The sequence below is a fragment of the Bombina bombina genome, chromosome 6 (genome assembly GCF_027579735.1).
Source record: "Bombina bombina isolate aBomBom1 chromosome 6, aBomBom1.pri, whole genome shotgun sequence".
Taxonomy (NCBI): Eukaryota; Metazoa; Chordata; class Amphibia; order Anura; family Bombinatoridae; genus Bombina; species Bombina bombina.
Genome location: NC_069504.1, coordinates 1,122,199,488 through 1,122,224,766, shown reverse-complemented (window position 1 = coordinate 1,122,224,766; position 25,279 = coordinate 1,122,199,488). Strand labels below are relative to the sequence as shown.

General features: G+C 39.3%; 1 protein-coding gene across 1 annotated transcript in view; it reads left to right on the top strand.

The window, feature by feature from the left end:
- Window positions 1-25,279, top strand: part of ITPR2 (inositol 1,4,5-trisphosphate receptor type 2) — a 920,836-nt gene that overhangs the window by 829,011 nt on the left and 66,546 nt on the right. The window contains exon 45 of the mRNA XM_053719707.1: window positions 24,266-24,396. Coding sequence (XP_053575682.1) covers window positions 24,266-24,396 — 131 coding nt within the window. The remainder of the gene's footprint in view (window positions 1-24,265; window positions 24,397-25,279) is intronic.

Sequence of the window (25,279 nt, the reverse complement as noted above, 5' to 3'; positions counted from 1 at the left end):
AATGGCTTCTTTATCTGAACCATAAAATATTAATTTTTACTTTACTGTCTCTTTAAGCATATGAATTTCCCTTCTCACCCCGGTGACAATGTTGCCACCACATCATTCCCACAGTAACATTGTGGACAAGTCGGCATCACGGCTGCCGTACTACAACGACTGGGGAAGAGATCTAGATAATGCACAGTCCCCAGCAAGGCTCACAGATGAGCTGTAATCTTGGCCTCGGCATATTCTTCTACTTTCACTAGATTCTGATTGACAGAATTGTGCAGATTCCAAAATTGTTAACAAATCTATTTCTCCTCCTATAAATCTGATATTTGTGTTTATTCTCACACGCTGATCTGCTGTGATTTTCATGTTGGTAGCAAACTCATCTACCTATTGCACCACTGGTGCCCACAGATCGCCAGCTCCCAGCTGCACACACAAACTAGCTCCTGACATTCCTGAAGCTCAGTGTAACCCTCACTTATTTTTAGATCTGAGATTCATCTGCTGCTGTGCATTTTATATTTATCTCTGTATGTAGGCAGCATATTCCTACTCAGTGCTTCTTGTCAGATATCAAACAAGTAAGTCCCTTCCTCAGAAAAAAGCATTTGTTTAAAAACATGCTATGTATAACTGATTCATCATTAACTTATAATAGTCCTTGGCTATAAATTATCATACACTGCATAACACGTTAACAAGATACAGGAAGAAAATCCTTTATCCAAACTGCTTTGGACTGGAAAAGGTTTTGATTACGGAATAGTTTGGATTTTGGAATATTTATATCTGTAAAATGGGACAGTTTGAAAAGGGAATGGAACTAAGTGTAAACAACATCTTATGTCATAATACAACTTATACATTCAAACTTAAGGTAGTTTTATATCATCTTTCTTTCCTAAGATATGGTGAGTCCAGTGCTTGAGTAATTGCTGTTGGGAATATCACTCCTGGCCAGCAGGAGGAGGCAAAGAGCACCACAGTTAAACTGCTAAGTATCACTCCCTTACCCAAAACCCACAGTCATTCTCTTTGCCTTCGGTGCATGGAGGAGGTGAAGTTTAGGGGGTCGATCCGATAAAAATCGTCGCCCGCAAAAGTCGGCGACGCCAATATTTGCGCAGGTTTGGTATCCTATATACGGCGTAACCTAGAAGTTACGCGCGTATATTTCTGCCATCGCCCGTAGTTTTTTGGGCCATAGGCAGGTATACCAAACCTGCGCAGTTTGGTATCCAATATACAGCGTAAGGACTTACGTGGCGAAAATGGAGAAATCTTACTCCATTTTCACCTCGCCACAAAGAGCAGCCGTAAGAAGCCTTACGCTGACTATTGGAGCCCCGTAACTCCCTAAACTGGCTGCTAAAATAAACCTAACACCTAACGCATGCGCAATGTCTATCTCTCTGTCAACCGCGATCTGCTAAAATAAACCTAACACCTAACGCATGCGCAATGTCTATCTCCCTGTCAACCGCGATCCCCCGCCGCAATCCATAATAAAGTATTTAACCCCTAAACCGTCACCATCTACATAAACTAACCCCCTACTGTGAGCCCCTAAAACCGCCACCATCTAACTGATCTATCCCCTAATGTGAACCCCTTACACCGCCGCCATCTATATTAAAATTATTAACCCCTAATTTAATCTACCTACCCAGCCGCCAGCTATATTATCTATATTAACCCTAAGTATATTATAGTTAATATAGTTATTACATTATATATATATTAACTATATTAACCCTAATTATATTAGGGTTAATATAGTTACTATAGTATTTATATAAACTATATAAACTCTATCTAACCCTAACACCCCTAACTAAATTCTTATTAAATAAATCTAATTCATATTATAAACTAAAATATTCCTATTTAAATCTAAATACTTACCTATAAAATAAACCCTAAGATAGCTACAATGTAATTAATAATTACATTATAGCTATGTTAGGGTTTATATTTATTTTACAGGTAAATTGTTAATTATTTTAACTAGGTATAATAGCTATTAAATAGTTATTACCTATTTAATAGCTACCTAGTTAAAATAATTACCCAATTACCTGTAAAATAAATCCTAACCTAAGTTACAAATACACCTACACTATCAATAAATTAAATAAACTACAAATATCTATCTAAAAATACAATTAAATAAACTAAACTAAATTACAAAAAATAAAAAAAGATTACAAGATTTTTAAGCTAATTACACCTATTCTAAGCCCCCTAATAAAATAATAAACCCCCAAAATAAAAAAAATTCCCTACCCTATTCTAAATAAAAAAAAAGTTCAAAGCTCTTTTACCTTACCAGCCCTTAAAAGGGCCTTTTGTGGGGGCATGCCCCAAAGAAAACTGCTCTTTTGCCTGCAAAAAAAAAACACAATACCACCCCCCAACATTACAACCCACCACCCACATACCCCTAATCTAACCCAAACCCCCCTTAAATAAACCTAACACTACCCCCCTGAAGATCTCCCTACCTTGTATTCACCCCGCCAGGCAGAACTCCTCATCCGATCCGGGCGATGTCTTCCAGCAAGCGGCAGTGAAGTCTTCTTCCATCCGGGCGATGTCTTGAAGCAAGCGGCAGAGAGTCTTCTTCCATCGGCGATGTCTTCAAGCAAATCGGCATCTTCAATCTTCTTTGTTCGCTCCTCCGCCGCGGAGCATCCATCCGGCACGACGACTTCCCGACGAATGAGATTCCTTTAAATGACGTCATCCAAGATGGCGTCCGCCGAATTCCGATTGGCTGATAGGATTCTATCAGCCAATCGGAATTAAGGTAGAAAAATCTGATTGGCTGATTCAATCAGCCAATCAGATTCAAGTTCAATCCGATTGGCTGATTGGAATTCGGCGGACGCCATCTTGGATGACGTCATTTAAAGGAACCTCATTCGTCGGGAAGTCGTCGTGCCGGATGGATGCTCCGCGGCGGAGGAGCGAACAAAGAAGATTGAAGATGCCGATTTGCTTGAAGACATCGCCGATGGAAGAAGACTCTCTGCCGCTTGCTTCAAGACATCGCCCGGATGGAAGAAGACTTCACTGCCGCTTGCTGGAAGACATCGCCCGGATCGGATGAGGAGTTCTGCCTGGCGGGGTGAATACAAGGTAGGGAGATCTTCAGGGGGGTAGTGTTAGGTTTATTTAAGGGGGGTTTGGGTTAGATTAGGGGTATGTGGGTGGTGGGTTGTAATGTTGGGGGGTGGTATTGTGTTTTTTTTTTGCAGGCAAAAGAGCAGTTTTCTTTGGGGCATGCCCCCACAAAAGGCCCTTTTAAGGGCTGGTAAGGTAAAAGAGCTTTGAACTTTTTTTTAATTTAGAATAGGGTAGGGAATTTTTTTTATTTGGGGGTTTATTATTTTATTAGGGGGCTTAGAATAGGTGTAATTAGCTTAAAAATCTTGTAATCTTTTTTTATTTTTTGTAATTTAGTGTTTGTTTGTTTTATGTAATTTAGCTTAGTTTATTTAATTGTATTTTTAGATAGATATTTGTAGTTTATTTAATTTATTGATAGTGTAGGTGTATTTGTAACTTAGGTTAGGATTTATTTTACAGGTAATTGGGTAATTATTTTAACTAGGTAGCTATTAAATAGGTAATAACTATTTAATAGCTATTATACCTAGTTAAAATAATTAACAATTTACCTGTAAAATAAATATAAACCCTAACATAGCTATAATGTAATTATTAATTACATTGTAGCTACCTTAGGGTTTATTTTATAGGTAAGTATTTAGATTTAAATAGGAATATTTTAATTAATAATATTAATATTAGATTTATTTTAATAAGAGTTTAGTTAGGATGTTAGAGTTAGATAGGGTTATTATACTTAATATATATATAATATAATAACAATATTAACTATATGAACCCTAATATAATTAGGGTTCATATAGCTGGTGGCGGTGTAGGGGGATTAGATTAGGGGTTAATACATTTATTATAGGTGGCCGCGGTGTAGGGGGATGTAGATTGTAGGCAAAAGAGCAATTTACTTTGTGACAAAGCCCCGCCAAAAGCCCTTTTAAGGGCTGGCAAAAGAGCTGTTACTTTGGGGCATGCCCCGCAAAAAGCCCTTTTAAGGGCTGGCAAAAGAGCTGTTACTTTGGGGCAATGCCACGCAAAAAGCCCTTTTCAGGGCTATTTGTAGGGTTAGACTTAGGTTTAGTGGTAGGGATAGTTTAGTATTTTAGGGGTTAAATAATTTAATATAGATGGCGGCGGGGTAGGGGGATTAGATTAGGGGTTAATAATTTTAAAATAGATAGCAGCGGGGTAGGGGCTCACTTTAGGGGGTAGGTAAGGTAGATGGCGGCGGTGTTAGGGGCTCACTTTAGGGGGTTATAGATTTAGTATAGCTGGCGGCGGTTTAGGGGTTAATAACTTTATTAGGTTGCGGCGGGCTCCGGGAGCGGCGGTTTAGGGGTTAATACATATTTTATTGTTAGGATAGTGAGGGGGGATAGCGGATAGAGGGTTAGACGTGTCGGGCTATGTTAGGGAGGCGTGTTAGACAGTGCGGGTGATTTAGACTTTAGTCAGGTTTTGTAGGCGCCGGCAGTTTCTAACGTGCCGCAAGTCACTGGCGACGCCAGAAATTTGTACTTGCGCAGATTTCTGGACATCGCTGATTTATCAGACTTACGGCACGTTAGCATCTGACGGCGACATATATGGGATAGCTCGAGTTGCGAGCTGAAACTGCGGGCGACGCCGGTTCCCTCGCTTGCGCCGCAAACTTCAATCTATATCGGATCGCGCCCTAGGTGTCTGAAGAAAAATTTTGATTTCATCTACAAGCAAGTTTTGTGGTATAGCCGTATTCCATGTCATTCCTTGAAGTCGGGTAGTTGTGGGTTTAAAGCAGTTAGGAACTTGTAAAGAGGTACTTACTGCGTTTTCCTAACAATTGCTGCCCTAGTTTGGAAAGCCAGAGTTGGCTACTCTATTCTTTCTTTTTCAAAGGTCTCTGTGAAGAACTGTGTCTTCATAAACAATATTGATACAGAGCGCCAAAGTAAGAGTACATAAGCTCCTAGGGCAAGATCTCTCAACCAAACCTCAAAGAAAAATGATAAATGTGCAAAGAGAGGAGCGCTAAAAAGCTATAGGTAGTGGCTATATATGGTATTGGAAAGAAAATTTATTCTATAGTATCATATAAACCAAGTAAGGGCAAAGAATATATACTCAGTCTAAATTATTAAAAATTATTAAGTATTATTAAAAATGCACATATGTACATACTACCATCCGTGAGAGAAAAACACAAAGATAGTAATAACAATGATGTCCAGTGATAATAACAATGATGCTCAGTGATATACAGTGATAACGACAGTGAGGTGCAAACAAAAAGTCTGCGTCCTTTTCAAAACAGAATTGTTAAACATGAAGCTGAAATCTATTTGTTAATGTCCACAAAATTCCAAAAATAATGTTCAGGGAGATGTATATCTCCAAAAAAGCACCAAAGTGTATGCCTTCTAGTGTTGAAACAAAACCATCTCTATGAAAAAATGTTCGTGTCCAAAAATATAAAAAAATATTGTATAAATGAAGTGTGTCCAAAGTTCCATGTTAAAAAATGGGTGTGCACCAAAAATCAAAAATCCAAATTAAAAATAAACATTTCACAAAGATCCAAAAGTGTGTGTGACAAAAATAAAATTAAACAGTTCTCTGTGCAGTAAACCTTCTGACAGCGGCAATCCTCAAAATGATATACAAATTCTTCTAAGCAGTGAAAGTCGATCTCCTATAAGAGATAAAGTACATAGTGCAATATAGCTAACAAAATTACACAAAGAACTGTGTCTTTTCATACCTTGTAACTGTCTACATGCCGGACAGCAGAGCAGGGTGCTTTTTCTTCCAGTTGGGAAGACCATGCATGTGTGAGACTAACATTTAAACTCTCTTAAAAAGAAAGGGTAAAATGTTTTTTAGGCTTTATTTTCAGACATTTGATAAAACAATACAAGTTTAAACTAAAAGTAAGGCTGCATTTTCTATTTCAGCAACTTATTCATTTCCCCTTTGTTTTAAAATATAACGATGCAACACTTTAAACTGTCAGGTTTAAAAAAAACAAACGGTTATTTTGGGTACTCAGTGTACCAGGAAGCTATTTTTAGTGCAGTTGTGGTCACATGACCGGCTTTAGTTCATAACGTTTCTGAGGAAAAAGTAGTTTTTCTCAATTTCTGGGTGATCCAGTCTTAATTGGTAGCGGTAAGGCACCTCAGTAATTGAGGTGTGGGGCTGCCTGAGGGGTATTTTAGAAGTTTATTTGATGTCTATTAAATGTTTGTTCTTAGCTTTTCTAATTTTACCTGGGGATCAATCCTAATTGGGTATACAATTTAAAGTGTATTTTTTACTTAGCTTATTTTAATTGAATATTAAAATCTTTGAAACTTATCTTGACAAGTTTATTTACTGTTTCACAACATGTCTGATATGGAGCAAGAGTCTGCTCTCATGAATTCATGCTTATTATGTTTAGATGCACAAATTGCTGCTCTATGCAATTTTGTTCTTCATGTGTCAAGAAAACCTTGCAAAATAAAGGTAAATTTTTTAAGCCTAATGTCTCTCAGGATGATACTGTTAAAATAATACCTCCGCTTTCTCCTGCTATGTCCCAAGCCTCTATGGCGCCACATGCAGTGCCCTGCGGTTCCTCTATAACTCCTAGTGGAGTTTATTTAAAAGCAAAAATTGCTACCCAGGTATCTTCAGCGGTATCTGCGGCATTATCTGTCATTCCCAGATTACAGGGAAAACGCAAGACCAAATCTAGAAATTCAGAAAATAAGGTGCCTGTCCTCAGTTCTGCTTCCCAATTTGCCCTTTCTCATAAGTCTGATGAGGAAGATACATCGGGACTTTCTGAGGGTGAAATCTTAGATTCAGGCAGTATAATTCCTTCTTCTGAGACTGAGGTAGTATCCTTCAGATTTAAGCTTGAACACCTTTGTGTATTGTTAAAGGAGGTTTTAGCTACTTTAGATGACTACGATACCCCTGTCGTTGTCACTCCTAAAAAATCTAGTAAACGTAATAGTTTCTTTGATGAACCTTCCACTTCAGAGGTTTTTCCTGTGCCGGACCGTGCTAGGGAGATTATCTCACAGGAATGGGAGAAACCAGGAGTGTCTTTTTCCCATTTTTAAGAAAATGCTTCCTGTCGAGGACTCCATTAAAGACCCTTGGTATACTGTACCCAAAGTTGAAGGGGCCATTTCCACTCTGGATAATAGAAACACTATTCCTATTGAGGATAGCTGCTCTTTTAAGGATCCAATGGACAAGACGTTGGAGGCTTATTTGAAAAAGATTTATGTTCATCAAGATCTCCAATGGGAAACTGCGGTGTGTATTACCACCGTAACTAGTGCGGCATCTTATTGATTTGACGCCTTGTCTGATTCTCTTCAAGTAGAGACTTCCTTGGATGAAATTCAGGATAGGATTTTTGCTCCTAAATTGGCCAATTCCTTTATTGCAGATGCCATTTTACAGGTTGTTAGACTAGGAGCTAAAACTTCTAGTTTCACTGTCCTAGCCCGCAGGGCATTATGGTTAAATCTTGGTCTGCGGACGTTTCCTCTAAACTCAAGCTTCTGGCAATGCCTTACAAGGGCAAAACCTTGTTTGGACCCAGTTTAGCAGAAATTATCTCTGATATTACGGGTGGAAAAGGGTCTTTTCTACCTCAAGATAAGAAGAATAGGCCTAAAAGACGTCAGAGTAATTTTCATTCCTTTCATAACTTCAGTGGAAAGCCTTCACCTTTTTTCTGCCAAGCAGGAACAATCCAAGTCTTCTTGGAAACCCAATCAGTCTTGGAACAAGGGGAAACAATCAAAGAAACCCGCAGCTGATTTCAAATCAGCATGAAGGGTTTGCCCCCGATACGAGATCGGATCAGGTGGTGGGCAGACTTTCTTAATTCTCTCAAGCCTGGATACGAGATGTCCAGATCCCAGGGTTACAAATTGGAATTCAAGACTTTTCCTCCCAGAGGCAGATTCCTTCTCTGAAAATTATCTGCAGACCAGATAAAGAGAGAGACGTTCTTGAAATGTATACAACATATTTCCTCCCTGGGAGGGATAGTTCCAGCTCCAGTGCAGGAACAGGGTCTCGGGTTCTACTCCAACCTATTTGTGGTTCCCCAAAAAGAGAGAATTTTCCGTCCCATTCTATACTTGTATAAGTTTCTAAACAAGTTTCTCAAAGTTCCATCCTTCAAGATGGAGACTATACGCTCCATTCTTCCTTTAGTACAAGAGGATCAGTTCATGACAACCATAGACCTAAATATTGCATATCTTCATGTTCCTATTCACAGGGACTATCACAGATTCCTGAGATTTGCCTTTCTGGACAAACATTTCCAGTTTGTGGCCTTTCCATTTGGTCTAGCCACGGTTCCCAGAATGTTTTCAAAGAATGTGAATCTGGAAAAAAGTTCCCTTTCCCCTGCTACAAGAGTAGTGTAATAGATTCTCTATTGATGAAGATTTTTCTGACAGAGGTTAGGAAAAACAAAATCATTTCCGCTTGCCTCTCTCTTCAGGCTACTGTTCATCCTTTATGGAGGTAATCGGTTTGATGGTGGCTTCCATGGACATCATTCCTTTTGCTTGATTGCACTTGAGAGCTCTCCAGTTTTGCATGCTCAGACAATGAAATGGCGACCATGTGGATCTATCTCAGAGAATAGAGTTAGATCAGTCATCAAGGGATTCTCTCCCGTGGTGGATTTCTCAGGAACATCTGTCTCAGGGCACATGCTTTCGGAGACCTTCCTGGGTGATCGTGACCATGGACGCCAGCCTGCTGGGCTGGGGAGCAGTCTGGAACTTGTTAAAAGCACAGGGCCTTTGGATGGAGTCTGATCTTCCCATCAACATCTTGGAGTTGAGGGCGATTTACAATGCTCTATTGGTTTGGCCTCAGTTGTCCTCAGCCCAGTTTATCAGGTTCCAGTTACCAGGAGTTCCTTAGCTATGAAGGAGGTTACTCTGATTCTTCAGTGGGCAGAGACCCACAATTGCTGTCTATCTGCTATCCACATTCCAGGAGTAGACAACTGGGAAGCGGATTTTCTGAGCAGACAGGCTTTTCATCCCAGGGAGTGGCAACTTCATCCGGAGGTTTTTTCCAGCTTAGTCCTCAAATGGGGGTTGCCGGAGTTTGATCTGTTGGCATCCCGTCAGAACGGCAAGCTTCCAAGGTACGGTTCAAGGTTAAGAGATCCGCAGGCCGTTCTGATAGATGCTCTGGCGGTTCCTTGGGTTTTCAGGTTCGCATACCTGTTTTCTCAGTTTGCTCTCCTTCCACTAGTCATTACCCATATCAAACAGGAGAGGGGTTGGTGATTCTAATAGCCCCTGCATGGCCTCGCAGGATCTGGTTTGCAGACCTAGTGGAGATGTCATCTCTCCCACCTTGGAGACTACTTATGAGGAAGACCTCCTTATTCAGGGTACTTTCCTTCATCCAAATCTCGTTTATCTGAAGCTGACTGCTTGGAGATTGAATGCTTAATTCTGTCTAAGCGTGGTTTTTGTGAGCCGGTCATTGAGATCATGATTTAGGCTCGCAAGCTTGTTACTAGAAAGATTTACCATAAGATATGGCATAAATATCTTTATTGGTGTGAATCCAAGGGCTACTCTTGGAGTAGAATTATAATTCCTAGAATTTAATTCCTAGAATTTTATCTTTTCTTCAGGAAGGCCTGGAGAAGGGATTGTCAGTCAGTACCCTGAAGGGTCAGATTTCTGCTTTATCATTTTTATTACATAAACGTTTAGCGAATGTGCCAGATGTGCAATCTTTTTGTCAGACCTTGATCAAAACAGGCCTGTCTTTAAGTCTGTTGCTCCTCCTTGGAGCCTTAACCTTGTTCTTAAAGTTTTACATCTGGCTCAGTTTGAGCCATTGCATTCCATAGACATTAAGTTGTTATCTTGGAAAGATTTGTTTCTTGTTGCTATCTCTTCTGCTCTAAGAGTCTCGGAACTCTCGGCTCTGCAGTGTGATTCCCCTTATCTTATTTTTCATGCTGTTAAGGCAGTTCTTAGTACTAAGTTAGGTTTCCTTCCTAAGGTTGTTTCTAATAGAAATATTAATCAGGAAATAGTTGTCCCCTCTCTGTGTCCTAATCCTTCTTCTTCCAAAGAATGTTTGTTACACAATTTGGATGTTGTAAGTTCTCTTAAATTCTACTTACAGGCGACTAAGGATTTTCGCCAGTCCTCTACCCTCTTTGTTTCTTTGATAAATGTAAAGGTCAGAAAGCTACTGCTACTACTCTTTCTTTTTGGTTACGAAGTATAATTCATTTGACTTATGAGACTGCTGGACAGCAGCCTCTTGAGAGAATTACGGCTCATTCCACAAGAGCGGTTTCCTCTTCTTTGGCTTTCAAAAATGAAACTTCTGTGGAACAAATTTGCAAGGCTGCAACTTGGTCTTCTCTACATACTTTTTCCAAATTTTACAACTTTGATACTTTTGTCTCGGCTGAGTCTTCTTTTGGGAGAAAGGTTCTTCAAGCGGTGGTGCCTTCTGTTTAGGACTGCCTGTCTTGTCCCTCCCTATTTATCCGTGTCCTCTAGCTTGGGTATTGGTTCCCAGCAGTAATTACTCAAGCCGTGGACTCAACATTTCTTAGGAAAGAAAAACAAAATGTATGCTTACCTGATAAATGTATTTATTTCCAGATATGGTGAGTCCACGGCCCCACCCTTTATTTTAAGACAGTTGTTCTTTTGACTATAACCTCAGGCACCTCTACTCCTTTGTGTTACTTCTTTTTCTCCATTTCCCTTCGGTCGAATGGCTGGGGGTTGAGGGTAAGGGAGTGATACATAGCAGTTTAACTGTGGCGCTCTTTGCCTCCTCCTGCTGGCCAGGAGTGATATTCCCAACAGTAATTACTCAAGCCATGGACTCGCCATATCCGGAAGGAAATACATTTAGCCAGCTATAATAAAAACCTGGCCTGTTGGGGGTACTTGAGGACTGCAGTTGAGAAACACTGCTGTAGTAAACTGTTAACAAGCACCTCCATTAAAGTCTCTCTCTCCCCTCTCTCTCTTCTTTCTCTCACTTTTTGTTTCTTCTCTCGCTTTCTTCTCTCCTCTCGCTCTTTCCTCTCACTTTTTCTTTCACGATTTAGAAAGAGCATGTCATTTTTTTTTTTTTATATTATTTTATTTTATCCAACAGTGAGTACAAGTTCACAATAAAGAAAAAACAACATATTATTATGCTTCATCGATATAAGGCAATATTAGAGTAAGACAACAGTGAGAAAAAGGAAAAAAAGCAAAAATAAAAAAACCATAGCAGTCTTACAAGAAAGAAAATAATTGTATATTACATCTCATATACCAATTAGCTGAACTATTCAGTTTGTCTTAGTAACTCAGTGTTGGAATTTTTCCATATTTTTCTCCCCCCCACCCCTCCCTCCCTCCCCCCACACTCCACCCTATTGACCAAAAGGAAGGAAAAAAAAAAGAAAAAAAAAAAAAAAAAAAAAAAAAAAAAAAAGGGGGGGGGGGAGGGAAGGGAAAAACAAACATTCTCAATTTGCACTAACCTACCTCAGATCACCAAAGACCTAGTAATACTAGCTCCGAGTTCTTAAATGGAGATATCAGATAGTCGATTTCTCTATCAGGGAAAATCTTAATAAAAGGCGCCCATTTAAGGAAAAATTTATTTACATCACGTTCATTGTCTATATTGGTAGTTCTCTGTTCTAAGACGCATTGTTTCTTTAAATGGTTCCTAATTTCTGGTATAGATGGTATCGCCCTCAGTTTCCACTTCTTACATATCAGGTATCTGGTAGCTAAAATAGCTAAGTTAACTAGTTTTTCATTAGGCTGACGCTCCTCTCCAGGCCTCAGACAGAATATAGTCTGAAACAAGGAGAGGTCCATCCGCTCAATTTTGAGTACATTCTTAAGCCAATATTCTAACTTGCTCCACAGATTTCTCATCCTAGGGCAAGACCAGAACATATGTATTAGGTCCGCAGCTAAATAAGAGCATCTAGGACATTTGTCAAATTCAGGGTTTCGGACTCTGAGGCCTCTCTCCGGAGTGAAATATGCCCTGTGCAGCAGTTTCAGATGGGCGTCTCGCCAGTTAGAAGAGAGAGTTGTTTTTGATACCTTATTCAAAGAAAGTTGTATGATTTTAGGTTCTATATTACTATGTGGGATTAAATTATTCCAAGATAAGGCTAGGTTCTCCACTAGCGGGACCGCCTTATTAAGGCTCAATAGATAATAGCACGGAGAAATGGACATGGAGGAATCTCTAGTTATTGTAAGCCAGGTTTCTAGCTTGCCCAAATTCCAACTCCAACCAGTCTTATATGTTAGATCCATAATGTAATGTCTTATCTGTAAGTAAGCAAAGAAATCTTTGTTTACCAGATTATAATCTTCCCTCAATTGTGCAAAAGATTTGACACATTTTCTATCCTGATCAATTAGATAAATAATTCTGTCCAATCCATTGTTATGCCACCTATTAAAAACCGGTGAGTCTAGACCAGGTTGGAAATTCGGATTTTTAGTTAAAGGGAGATACCTTGATGCCTTAGGGCATATTGAAAGAGTTTTAGTCAATCTAGACCAAGCTTTAAGTGGATTCAGAATAAATTTAAGTTCTTTAATGCTTATTGGAAGATCTCTGGGTTCCAAGTGTGCCAAGGCCAATAATGAGTAAGGTTCACAAATATTAGACTCTAAGTCAACATTTAGAACATAATTCTTATTAGAAAACCAATCTGCTACTATGCGGACTAAAAAACAGAGATTATAGAATCTTAAATTTGGGAGTGCCAAACCTCCCATCTCTCTTAGTACTGTTAATTTGGAAAGGGCTATCTTAGCTCTTTTCCCTTGCCAAATAAATTGGCCAATTGATGAGTTTAACGACCGTATATCTCTCTCAAACAAAATTAGGGGGACATTTTGCAAAATGTAAAGCTATTTTGGAAGGAGAACCATCTTAAATAAGGCTGTACGACCAGAAATTGACAGAGGTAAGTTTTGCCAGATTTTAAGCCTTTCTTTAATATATGCTAGGATTGGGGTTATGTTCACCTTATAGAGATCTTTTAAATTTATTGGGATTTTAATTCCTAAATATTTCATAGATTCCGTTACCACTCTAAAGGGTATGTCTGTTATGCTGGTTTTATTTTTCCTAAGCCAAATTAACTCAGATTTGGTGGCATTTACTTTGTACCCTGAGAATATCCCGAACTGATCAGTGATACGCAGAAGTTTTGGGATATTTTTTTCTGTATTAGAAAGATATATAAGTAAATCATCTGCATATAATCCAATTTTTATTTCGTGATTTTGAATTTTTATACCTTCGAGCGAGCGCCTAATCTGAATTGCTAAGGGTTCTATGGCTAAATCAAATAGGAGCGGGGAGAGAGGACAGCCCTGACGAGTGCCCCTCTTCAATGCAATCGAAGAAGTAATATCATTATTAATAATCAGATTTGTAAGGGAATGGTTGTATATATTCTCCACGAATTTAGGAAAATTACCCCCAATCCCAAACTTTGTTAAAGAGAAAATTAAATGTTTATGGATTACTAAATCAAAGGCTTTTTCCGCGTCAAGTGATAAGATAGCCATGTCAGGGGGATCCTCCCTCCCCACCCCTTGAGAAGATGTTCTTTGTATATATTCCATAGTAACTAGTAGTTCTCTGATTTTTGCTGAAGAATTACGGTTATTGATAAAGCCAGCTTGGTCCGGATGGACTACTGTAGTTAAGATAGGTTGAAGTCTTTTTGCTAGAATAGAGGAGAGAATTTTGTAGTCTGAATTTAACAGTGCAATAGGTCTATAAGACTCTTTGCATGTAGGGTCCTTCCCCTCTTTCAAGATCAGAGTGGTAAGTGAAGATGCGAAAGAGGAGGAAGCCTGTTTATGTTTAATAAAAATATCATTGTAAAGGTTGCCCAGATATGGCGCTATCACTGGTATTAGAATTTTATAAAACTCGTTGGGCAATCCATCCGGGCCAGCTGCCTTACTTATGGGAAGTTTGGTGACTATTATTCCAATTTCTTCTAGTGAGATAGGTGCATTGAGTCTGGCAATCTCCTCAGGAGTGGCCGTAGGAAAGTTGATTTTGCTACAGAAATCTGTCGCTTTGTTTATATCAAATTCTTTACTAGTGTACAGTTGTTGAAAATACTGGTAAAATACCCTAGATATTTCTTCTGGGTTAATTAAAGATTTCCCATTATGTTGAATTCTGTTAATATGAAGTTTTTTATTCTCATTTTTAATTAATCTATTTAACATTTTGCCAGACTTATTACCAAATTTATGCAATTTGGCTTGCATCCTAAGCTCAGTGTTTGTTGCCTGTGTTAGATAAAAGGTATCTCTTGCTGCCTTAGCTCGTACGTATCTTGCCCAATTGAAGGGCGTTCCATCTAGTAGGTAATGATTGTAGGAATTAATCAATGAGTTACAAACTTCCCTTTCTCTTGCCCTCCTTCTTTTATTTTGGATCGCCGAGTATGCCATAATTTCTCCTCTGAGAACTGCTTTAGCAGTTTCCCAGAAAATATCAGAGCGTTCAACGTAATTGTTATTAAATTGAGCGTATTCATTGAATTTGTTCTTAAGCCATTCTTTAAATTTGAAATCATTGTAAAAGTGGTAAGGAAAAAAGAATCGATGATTCTTTGAACTCTGTTGGGTAATATTAAATTCGAGGGTAATAGGCCCATGATCCGATAAGAAGATAGGCGTTATCTCGGACTTAACTGTTATAGGACTTAGGTGATCCCCGATTAGAAACAGGTCAATCCTAGACAATGTTTTGTGCGCCTTAGATAGGCAGGTAAAGTCCTGAGTGTCAGGGTTCTGATATCTCCAAATATCGCGCAGAGAGAGGGTCTGTTTAATATTATTGATTATTTTGCGCTCAAGATTATCTTTTTTCTGTTTCAAACATTTAGTGTTTTTCCTAAGTCTGTCTATGGGACATTGGGGGGCCATATTAAAGTCCCCCCCCACAATTAGATGTCCTTCAGTTCTCAGAAGGAGCTTTGTTTGTAATACGTCCCAAAATTCAGGATCAATTTTGTTTGGCCCATAGACATTGCAAATTGTATATTTTGCCTGACCTATTTTCACCTTAACCAGGACATACCTCCCCCCAGAATCGGCCTCAGAGTCCAGAATCTCCACTTGGAGTTTTTTGCCTATGAGTATTGCTACTCCTCTCTTCTTTCCTACACTCGGGGCTATAAAAACTTCTCTTACCCAAGATGATTTTAATTTTAGTGATTCCTCTAAGTTTAAGTGAGTTTCCTGTAATAGACCAATATCCGTCTGAGTTTTTCGTAGGTGTGCCAGAATTGCTTTGCGTTTAATAGGGGAAGAAATTCCCCCTACGTTCCATGATACAATTTTAAATTTTTCCGAATTTTGTGTCATTTTTCTCTAACATATATAGGAAAGGTAAAAAAAGAAAAAGAAACAACAAAAAAAAAAAAAAAAAAAAAAAAAAAGGAAGAAACAAAAAAAGGGGGAGGGGGGGGGGGTTGGGGGAGGGGAGGGGTCCCATTTTCCCCCAGGATTACCATCGCCATAACCTGCTTCTAGAATTAATACCATATAAAAGAGAAAAAAACAGCATGGAGCCACATGTGTAAAGTCGTTAATCATAATTTGTCCCTATGTCTAACCAGCAAGAGACTTAAGAAGGTTTTCAGCTATTTGAACATCTTCAGTAATATGTGTTGTTCCATTCAATATCACTTTCAATTTTGAGGGGTAAATCAGAACCGCCCTATACCCTTGTTGTATAAATTTTGAACAAATCGGGGATAATTCCCTTCTTTTTAAAGCAGTGTCTGCCGAAAAGTCTTGGAAAATCATAATTTTATTGCCCTCTATCATAATCGGTTGATTCTTTCGTGAATACTGTAACAAAAGGTCTTTATCCTTGTAATTAAGGAGTCTGGCTATAACCGGCCGATTTCTGCTACTGTTATTACCTTCTGATCGAGGGGGGCCTATCCTGTGGGCTCGCTCTACTATCATCGGGGGGTATGAGGAGGGAATTTTTAAAGCTTTAGTGAGAGTATCGGATATGAAAGTATCAAGGTTTTAAAATTGTTTAGTTTCAGGCAGACCAATTATTCTAAGGTTATTCCGTCGTGAACGGTTTTCAAGGTCCTCTAGTCTATTCATGATTTTTTGTAGTTTTTTATCAGCATTCTCAATTTTGGAATTATGAATAATTGTTTGATCTTCCAGATCCGATACTCTCTGTTCTACTTCTTGGAGTCTGTTTGAAAATTGCCGCACCTCTTGGGTTAAGGAGGAGATATCATTCTTAATTTCGGTTTTGAGGGTTTCAAAATTAGGAGTAAGTGCTTCAGCAATATTGGTCACTAATGTCTGCATGTTAGGGTTTTCTGGCATTATTGCTAAATTTATAAGACTTGTTTGTTCGATACCTGGTTCTGGTGGATTCTTAATTTTTCGATCTCTATGCCTTCCTGTCATATTTGGGGAAGTATATTTTGGGGAGTTGGAAAGATATTTATCCATATACCGTGTGATTGTGATTTATAAGGTGTTGAATCGGGGAGGAGAAAAAAAAAAAAAAAGGGGGGGGGAGGGGATAGTGAAAGTGAATGTGTGGTAAAAAAAATTAATATTGGGGGGGAGTGATAGTGTACCAGTGGGGAAAGTGAAGACCCAGTATGAGGGGGCTGCAAGAGCCCGGGGGGTGCACTTGCAAAGAAGAAAACAACAAAAAAGATAATCTAAGTGAGTTTATAGTGAAAAGGTTAATTATTGATAGTTTATGTGGGAAATTGAGATTATCGTGAGTAGTGATAGAGTGAGTTTATTACGGCAGCAGGGAAATATTCCTCCCAACTCCCTGGGTTAAGAAAAAGCTAAATAACAGTAAAGCGAGAATTTTTAAATAACTCAAATAGTGAGAAAGTAATGCAAGTTATCTCCACTTATTTGTAGAGTTTAAGGTTAAGATATAACTATAAATGTAGGGTATAGGGTTATGAGCACATTTCTTTTCCTCCCTTCTCCTCAAAAGAGAGAAAAAAAAAAAAAAAAAAAAAAAAAAAAGGGAAAAAAGAGATGACCAAAATTTGCAAAATAAGTAAATATGTACCAAATGTTCTCCCTACTTTCTGTAAGAATAAATGCAAAGATGAATACAATAACAAGAGCTCTGTTCTAATAGGTAGATAACTAGGCTTTGGGGCGAGATTTTAGTACCCAAATCTAACTTCAAAAAATAGGTATTTATATAATTTCTAGGAGGTACTATAAGGGCCCAAGGCAATTAAGCATTGGTTTTAATAGTTAGTATTGTAAATGTAAATCACATCAGCAATCATAATTACTAACTTAACAGAAATAAAATATATAAATGCAGCCAAAGAAAACCAAACTCATAGAACCTATTATTATTTTAGTTACAATTGAAATTTAACCATTATTCCTTTCCCCTTCCTCCCTCTCCCTTCCCTCTAAGGGGAAGAGTCAACTTCCACACTTCTAGGAAGAGGAAGAAAGAAAAAAAAAAAGAAAATACTCTTGACAAATGTCTCTTTCAAAGCATTAGTCTTCTGATAAATCCCATAAGGAAAGAGGGTTTTATTTTATCCAAAGTCTCAGTTTTCCACAGTATGAGCTTGTAAGCAGGGAGAAACAGGACATATAAAATGTTATTGCTATATTAAGCCTTCCGATATTTCACTTCCTTGCTTCCTTGAATTATGTAGGCTATTAAGTAAGTAAGTACTCCTCTTCTGTTTCCCCTTTCGTATATTGGTTTATATGAGCAGTCATTTACAGCTTGAGGATAAGGTGTTCCTAAGGTTAAGCCTGACTATGCGACCAATGTTCACAATTTAATTAGGAATTAGTTTCGCCGTCTGGACACAGCTGCACAGTGAAACTTACCCTCGCCTCCGCACACCCGTCATCCCTCTATTGAAGTTTAAAGAGCCGGAATAGTTGCAGCGGTGCCGGTAAGGAGCAGGTACTCTGGAAGCCACCTTATAGACAACCCGGTGTCCAAGGATTCTTTGCGCTGACAGCGTATCCCGCACCCCTCTCACGCAGCACCGGTGGGAGGAGGACAGAGGCAGGGGAGCTGCGGTAATCCGTCTCGTATCTCTCGCTGATCTTGTTATCCAGCGAGACTCTCAATGCCTCCTCCCACGCAACTTCGGTGGGGGAGGGGGCAGCATACGTACCGCTAGGTCCACCGGGGCAGAGGTACCTGTTCAAACAGTCCGTGGTCTTCCTGTCTCTCTCAAGAAACCGGCAGGTACAGCAAGGCAAGTTTTGAAGTCGAGACGGGTGCGGAGGGGAGGGGGGTCTTTTAGTTCCGGCAGAATATTGCCAAGTCCGTGTAGCGAAGGCTGGAGCAGGGGAGAATTCAAATGTTTGGAACCCTTTACTTTACTTTTTCCCCTTATATTTCACTCTTATCAGGTAGTCCCCAAAGAGGGGTATATTTTCTGTTTGCTATTGGCAGTTCAGTAGTGTAGATATAAGCAGGTTATGTGTCTGTTCTGCAGCAAGGCAGTGGGTTGGATTTCCACTGCAGGGCACCGGAGGAGTTGATAGAACCTGTCCAGGTAGCAGCCCCAGGTAGTGGGGAGGCGCGAAATTCCTGCCGCCAGGTGCTGTGAGACTGGAGGGAAGCTCAGCAATCAGGACCTTGCTCCTCCTCCACCAGGTGCCCTCTTCTAAATACCAGAGCATGTCATTTTAAACAACTTTCTAATTTACTTCTATTATCTAATTTGCTTCATTCTCTTGATATCACTTGCTGAAAAGCATATCTAGATATGCTCAGTAGCTGCTGATTGGTTGCTGCACATAAAGGCCTTGTGTGATTGGCTCACACATGTACATTGCTATTTCTTCAACAAAGGATATCTACAGAATTGAGCAAATTAGATAATAGATAATAATCACTGCAGCACAACTATTATTGCTAGGTAGATCTGTTATGACATATATATTCTTTATTACCCGCATAAGTTTGTGCATGATGCGTGATACTAACACAAGTCACCTTGATAATTGCTACACAGTTTAGCCTAATACATTTTTGACAGATGTCCCACTCAGGGCAATATAATAATAACTTGGATTTGTAGGGAAAGGAGTTTTAGTAGGACAATATGATGTTAATTTGTGGCATCTTGTGTGCATGATCGCGGAGATTTTAAATATACTGCATATTGTATTATAATGGTTTGTGTGATATCCAATCACTGCAGCACCATCATCAGTGTTGGGGAGATTTGCTATGACATATATATTTTTGATTAACCGCATACATTTTTTGTATGATGCGTGACACTAACACAAATCAACTCGATAATCACTGTACAGTTTAACCTAATACGTTTGCACAGATGGTCTTACTCAGGGAAATATTGTAATAACTTGGGTTTGTAACGAAAGATGTTTAGTAACAGTAAATTCCATTTTGAACAAATATGAAGATTTATCAGCATCAACCTCTGAAACAGAATCCTCTGAACCAGAGGAATCATTATCAGAATCAGAATGATGATGTTATCATATAGGTTATACTAGTAGGTGTGTACGCATGCTTCACTCTGATTGGTTTTAGTACCAACCCGGATTAGACACACAACGTAACATGACAGTTTGTGTGGCACCTTGTCACTGTAGTTTAATCATTAGTATTGTTGGGCTGAATTGTCTAATTAATTGAGAGACATCAATAACATGGGCCATTAATAAACGATGTTCGGCTTGACAGTATGATCGAAATACAGTATTTCTTATATACCCCGACTTTGATCGCAGATAATGTGTTTATTTTAACAGGATGACATTGCGATCACATGACGGCTTCTAACCAATGGGAGCCAACCAATCTGATAGGTTGAACCAGTGGGTGTGTAGTCACACTCCACTGTGATTGGTTCATGTTTCATTTAAAGGCTAGGAGACAAACCCAGATCGGGTTAGCCTTTGAGGAAGCCGTGATAACGGCAAAATGCGCATCAGGCGTGTTTAGGGGACTATATCCACTTATATAGCTGTAATTTATTGTGCTTTTGCTTGGGCCTACAATTGGGCTTACTGGCACCCACACAGACCGATGCTTACTCCTGCTCTTCACTGCATTTATTGAGTTAAATTTGTTGATGGGGTCTATCCCCTTTGTAGATAACTTACTGCAGAATTGACCGAATGTTAGTTTGCATTGAAACTGTGTGGGGCTTAGAACTATAGATTATTATATGTTTTTGGTGGATATTTGTCCCTTATATACAATTTTAATCTTAGTTTTAAGACACACTCATTTATACATATTTACACTATACATTTATATGTATATATTAACTGGATAGAATAAAAGTTATATTTTAACCTGATTCAAGGTGACCCTCCTTGTCACTCTACATATTTCTAATTGATATTTGCAAGAGTGCTAGTATACTGTCACTTTTTCTTTTGTTTCTTTCCAGATAACAGTGAGACATTTTTGAAGTCTGTTTGGGACCTCTTTTACCTGTGAGTGATAGTTCCAGTTCCTGTAAGGGAACAGGGTCTAGGGTTCTAATCATTCCTGTTCATGGTTCCCGAAAAAGAGGGAATTATTCATCCTATGGTAGACCTAAAGTGTCTCAACAAGTTTCTCAGGGTACCGTCCTTCACAATGGAAACCAGTGGTTCCATTTTTTCTTTGGTACTAAAGGGTCATTTTGATGTGACCATAAGGGGGCTATCTTGGCAGTGATCAGGTTTCGGGGAATTGCTGTGGTGCCCTTCCTGGATGACATAATGGTTCAGGCGCCATCTTTTTGACAAGCAAGCTCTCATTCAGGGATCTTGTTGTCTTTGCTTCATTCCCACGGATGGGAAGTGCATCTGAAAATGAGTTCCCTTGTTCCAGCTACAGGGGTAGTTTTCTTAGGGACCATATTAGTTTACCTATCTCAGAACGTATTTTTGACAGAGGTCAGGAAATCAAGGTTTCTTTCTTCTTGCCTCTCTCTGCTCTCTACTGTTTGGCCATTCAGTGGCTCAATGTATGGAGGTAATTGGTCTGATGGTTACTTCTTTGGACATCATCTCTGAGCTAGATTCCATCTGACAGTCTGCTATTCTGTATGATCAGATAGTGGTACGGAGATCATGTGGTTTTGTCTCGGAGGATAGATTTATATTTGTTCTGTGGGAGCTTCGGTCTCGGGCCACATGCTTCCAGAGACCTTCTTGAGTAAAAATGGCCTCTGACGCCAGCTTGTTGGGTTGGTGATTATGGATTGGGGGAGAGTCTGCTTCTCCCATAACCATCTTGGAGTTGAGAACAATCTACAATGCTCTGATGGTTTGGTCTCAGTTGTCTTAGCCATTTTTTCAGATTCTAGTTGGACAATTTCATCTGGGTTGTTTACATCAACCGCCTGGGTGGAACCTGGAGTTCATTAGCCATGATTGGCGTGGATTGTTTTGGTGGGCAGACGCTCACATTTGTTGTCTATCCACGATTCAACTTTCAGGAGTGGATACTGGGAGCAGACTACTTGAGCATTTAGAATTTTCATCCTGAGGAGTGGGTGTTTCTCCCGGTGCTGTTCTCCAGGTTAACCCTCAAATGGGGGGTGCTAGAGTTGGGGATGGCAGTTCGACAAAATTCCTAGTTGGGTTTAAAGGTCAAGAGATCAGCAGGCTGCTCTGTTAAATTCCCTGGCGGTTCCTTGGGTTTTCAGTCTAGCATCTCTGTCCCTCAGTTTGCTCGCCTTCCATAAGTCTTTGCTCATATTGAATAGGAGTGAGCATCATTTTTTTTAAAATAGTTCCTGCATAGTCTCGCAGGATCTGGTATGCAAACCTAGCAGGGATGTATCTCTTCCACCTTGGTGGCTGTTCCTCTGGAAGGACCTTCTAATTCGGGGTCCATTCCTTCATCCAACTTTGTCTCTCTGAAGCTTTCTGCTTGGAGATTGAATGCTTAGTTCTGTCTAAGCGTGGATTTTCTGAATCGGTAATTGAGACAATGATTCAGGCTCGCAAGCCTATTACTGGTAGCTTTTACCATAAGGTATAGTGTAAATTTCCTTATTGGTGGAAATCCCAGGACTACTCTTGGAAGTAGGGTAAGGATTACTAGGGTTTTTGTCCTTTTTCCGGGTTGGTCTTGAGGGCGTTTTTCTAAATCTGTTTTCTGCAGGTTTCTGCATTGTTCTTTGTTTTACACAAATGTCTGGAGAAGGTGCCAGATGTGTAATCCTTTTGTCAGGCCCTGGTTAGTGTCAGGCCTGTGTTTAAGTTGGTTGCTCCTCTTGGAGTTTTTACCTTGTTTTTGAGGTTTTGCAGCAGGCTCAGTTTGAGCCATAGCATTCCATAGATTTTCTAAAATTTTCTCTTGGAAAATTTCTTCTGCTCAGAGAGTTTAGGTACTCTCGGCTTGCAGTATGATTCGCTTTATCTTATTTTGGATAAGGCGGTTCTTCATCCTAAGCGGTTTCGAGTTGAAATTTGTTTGGGAATTGTAGTTCCCTCTCTGTGTTTTCATCCTTATTCTCATAAGGAATGTGTGTGCACAACCTTGAATTTGTGCGTTTTTTTTAAATATTTTTTCTACTGGTGCTTAGGGTTTTTGCCAGTCTTCTGATCTGTTTTTGTTTATTTTCTTTTGCTCTGGTTGAGAAGTTAAACTCGTTTGCTTTTCCGGAGAGAATTATGGTTCATTCCTCGAGGACTGTCTCTTTTTCTTGAGCTTTTAAAGATGAAACTTCTGTGGATCAGTTTTGCAGGGCTGCAACTTGGTCTTTATTTCATATTTTTCCTTATTTTATCAATTTGATATTTTGGCCTCGGCCGAGGTTTCTTCTGGAGGACAGTTTTTTCAAGAGCTGTTGCCTTCTGTTTAGGTCTAGCTGTCTTGTCCCTCCCTATTCATCTGTGTCATCTAGCTTGGGTATTGGTTCCCAACAGTAATTGATGAAGCCGTGGACTCACCATATCTTAGGAAAGAAAACAAAATTTATGCTTACTTGATAAATGTATTTCTTTTCGGATATGGTGAGTCCTCTGTCCCGCCCTTTATTTCAAGACAGTTATTATTTACTTAACCTCAGGCACCTCTACACCATGTCTTCTTTTTTCTCCATTTCCTTTCAGTCGAATGACTGGGGGTTGTGGGAAAGGAAGTGATATTTAACAGTTTGACTGTGGTGTTCTTTGCCTCCTCCTGCTGGCCAGGAGTGATATTCCCAACAGTAATTGATGAAGCCGTGGACTTACCATATCCAGAAAAAAAAGACATTTTTCAGGTAAGTGTAAATTTAGTTTTTTTATACAAAACCAAGAGTGTTTAATTATATTTAGTTGATTGTCTCAGTTCACCAGCTTGTTTCAGTTAGCTCTTAATGATTACTATACACAATTCATACAGAAAAGTTAGAATTCTTTATATATTAATGGGATACGCACATTTCTTGCAGATACTCAGTTTGTAAAGTCCCTGGAACTACTTTTCCTGTTCTTTCCTCCACACAAAACTCTTTGGGGCATATTTATCAAGGTCCGTATGGAGCTTGATGCTCTAAAGACCCCTGCTCCATAACCTGTCTGCCTGCTCCGAGGCAGCAGACTGAAATCAACCCGATCGAATACGATTGGGTTGATTGACACCCCCTGCTAGCGGCCGATTGGCCGCCAATCTGCAGGGGGGCGGTATTGCACCAGCAGTTCACCAGAACTGTTGGCGCAATGATAAATGCTGAGAGCGTATGCTGTCGGCATTTATCGATGTGCAGCAGACATGATCCGCTATATCAGATCATGTCCGCTCGCACTATAATAAATAGGCCCCTTTGTCTAGTACAAAAATAAGCAAATCTGTCTGTCTTTGTGAATGAACATCAGACACTGAGTGCAATAAGTTTCATAAACACCAGATGCATAGACATAATTGCATAAGGGAATAGGGAGAAACGTTTAAAGCAATTTTATTTTCTTTTTTGTCTAAATAAATCTGTTCTTTTGTTAGATTTGCTCCTTATAGTAGGTTACTGTAATAAAGAAAAAAAACCTTCATGTATTAGTTTGTAAGCACATCCTATAGGTGCTATAGTGATTATTTGTTGTTACAGACGAGGATTCTAATGAGGACGGTATAGAGAGAGCCTGTGATACGCTGCTCATGTGCATAGTCACCGTGCTGAACCAGGGTTTGCGGAACGGAGGTGGAGTAGGAGACGTACTGCGGAAACCCTCAAAAGATGTAAGAATGTGTGTTGGTCAGATGTAGCGCCAAAAGACAGGAAACACCTATGGCTCTAAATGTGTGTTGGTCAGATGTAGCGCCAAAAGACAGGAAACACCTATGGCTCTGAACAGAGGCTGACTAGCTAGACTAAAGAGATGTAATAAAGAATATATTATGTTCAAAGCGCCTCAGGTGGGCGAGGTGTCAAAGGGGGTGGTGAAATGTAAAAAGCAAGTTTAATTACAAACCTGTTGGTTCACAGATGGATTGAAATCATAACAGTGATGAATACAAATGTAGTTAAAATACAGTAAAATACAATAAAATGTGGATCCACAATCTCACAAATTAAACAATAAATTAAAATCTATTAGAACGCTGCAATGTTTATATGTAGTGAAGAATGAGACTCCAATTGGTAAAAAGGAGACCTATGCTGGATGATTTGCAAGTATTAGATCTTAAAGTTGTGCTGATAGTGTGAAGTTGTGCTGATAGTGTAAAGTTGTGCTGATAGTGTAAAGTTGTGCTGATAGTGTGAAGTTGTGCTGATAGTGTAAAGTTGTGCTGATAGTGTAAAGTCGTGCTGATAGTGTGAAGTCGTGCTGATAGTGTAAAGTCGTGCTGATAGTGTAAAGTTGTGCTGATAGTGTAAAGTTGTGCTGATAGTGTGAAGTTATGCTATGTAGGCACCTCTAAATGATATCGAAAAGAATTGGTGTTGATTGTCTTTGAGTTTGATCGATCAGTGTGAAACAATATGTGATATATTTGTGGAACACAGCAAAAATGCAAATCTGAAAGTGAAAATGGGACAAGAGGATGGGAAATAGTGCTGCACTTGAAACAAATATGTTGGAAAATACAAAATAGAAGAATTGTGTGAAAAATGTGTAAA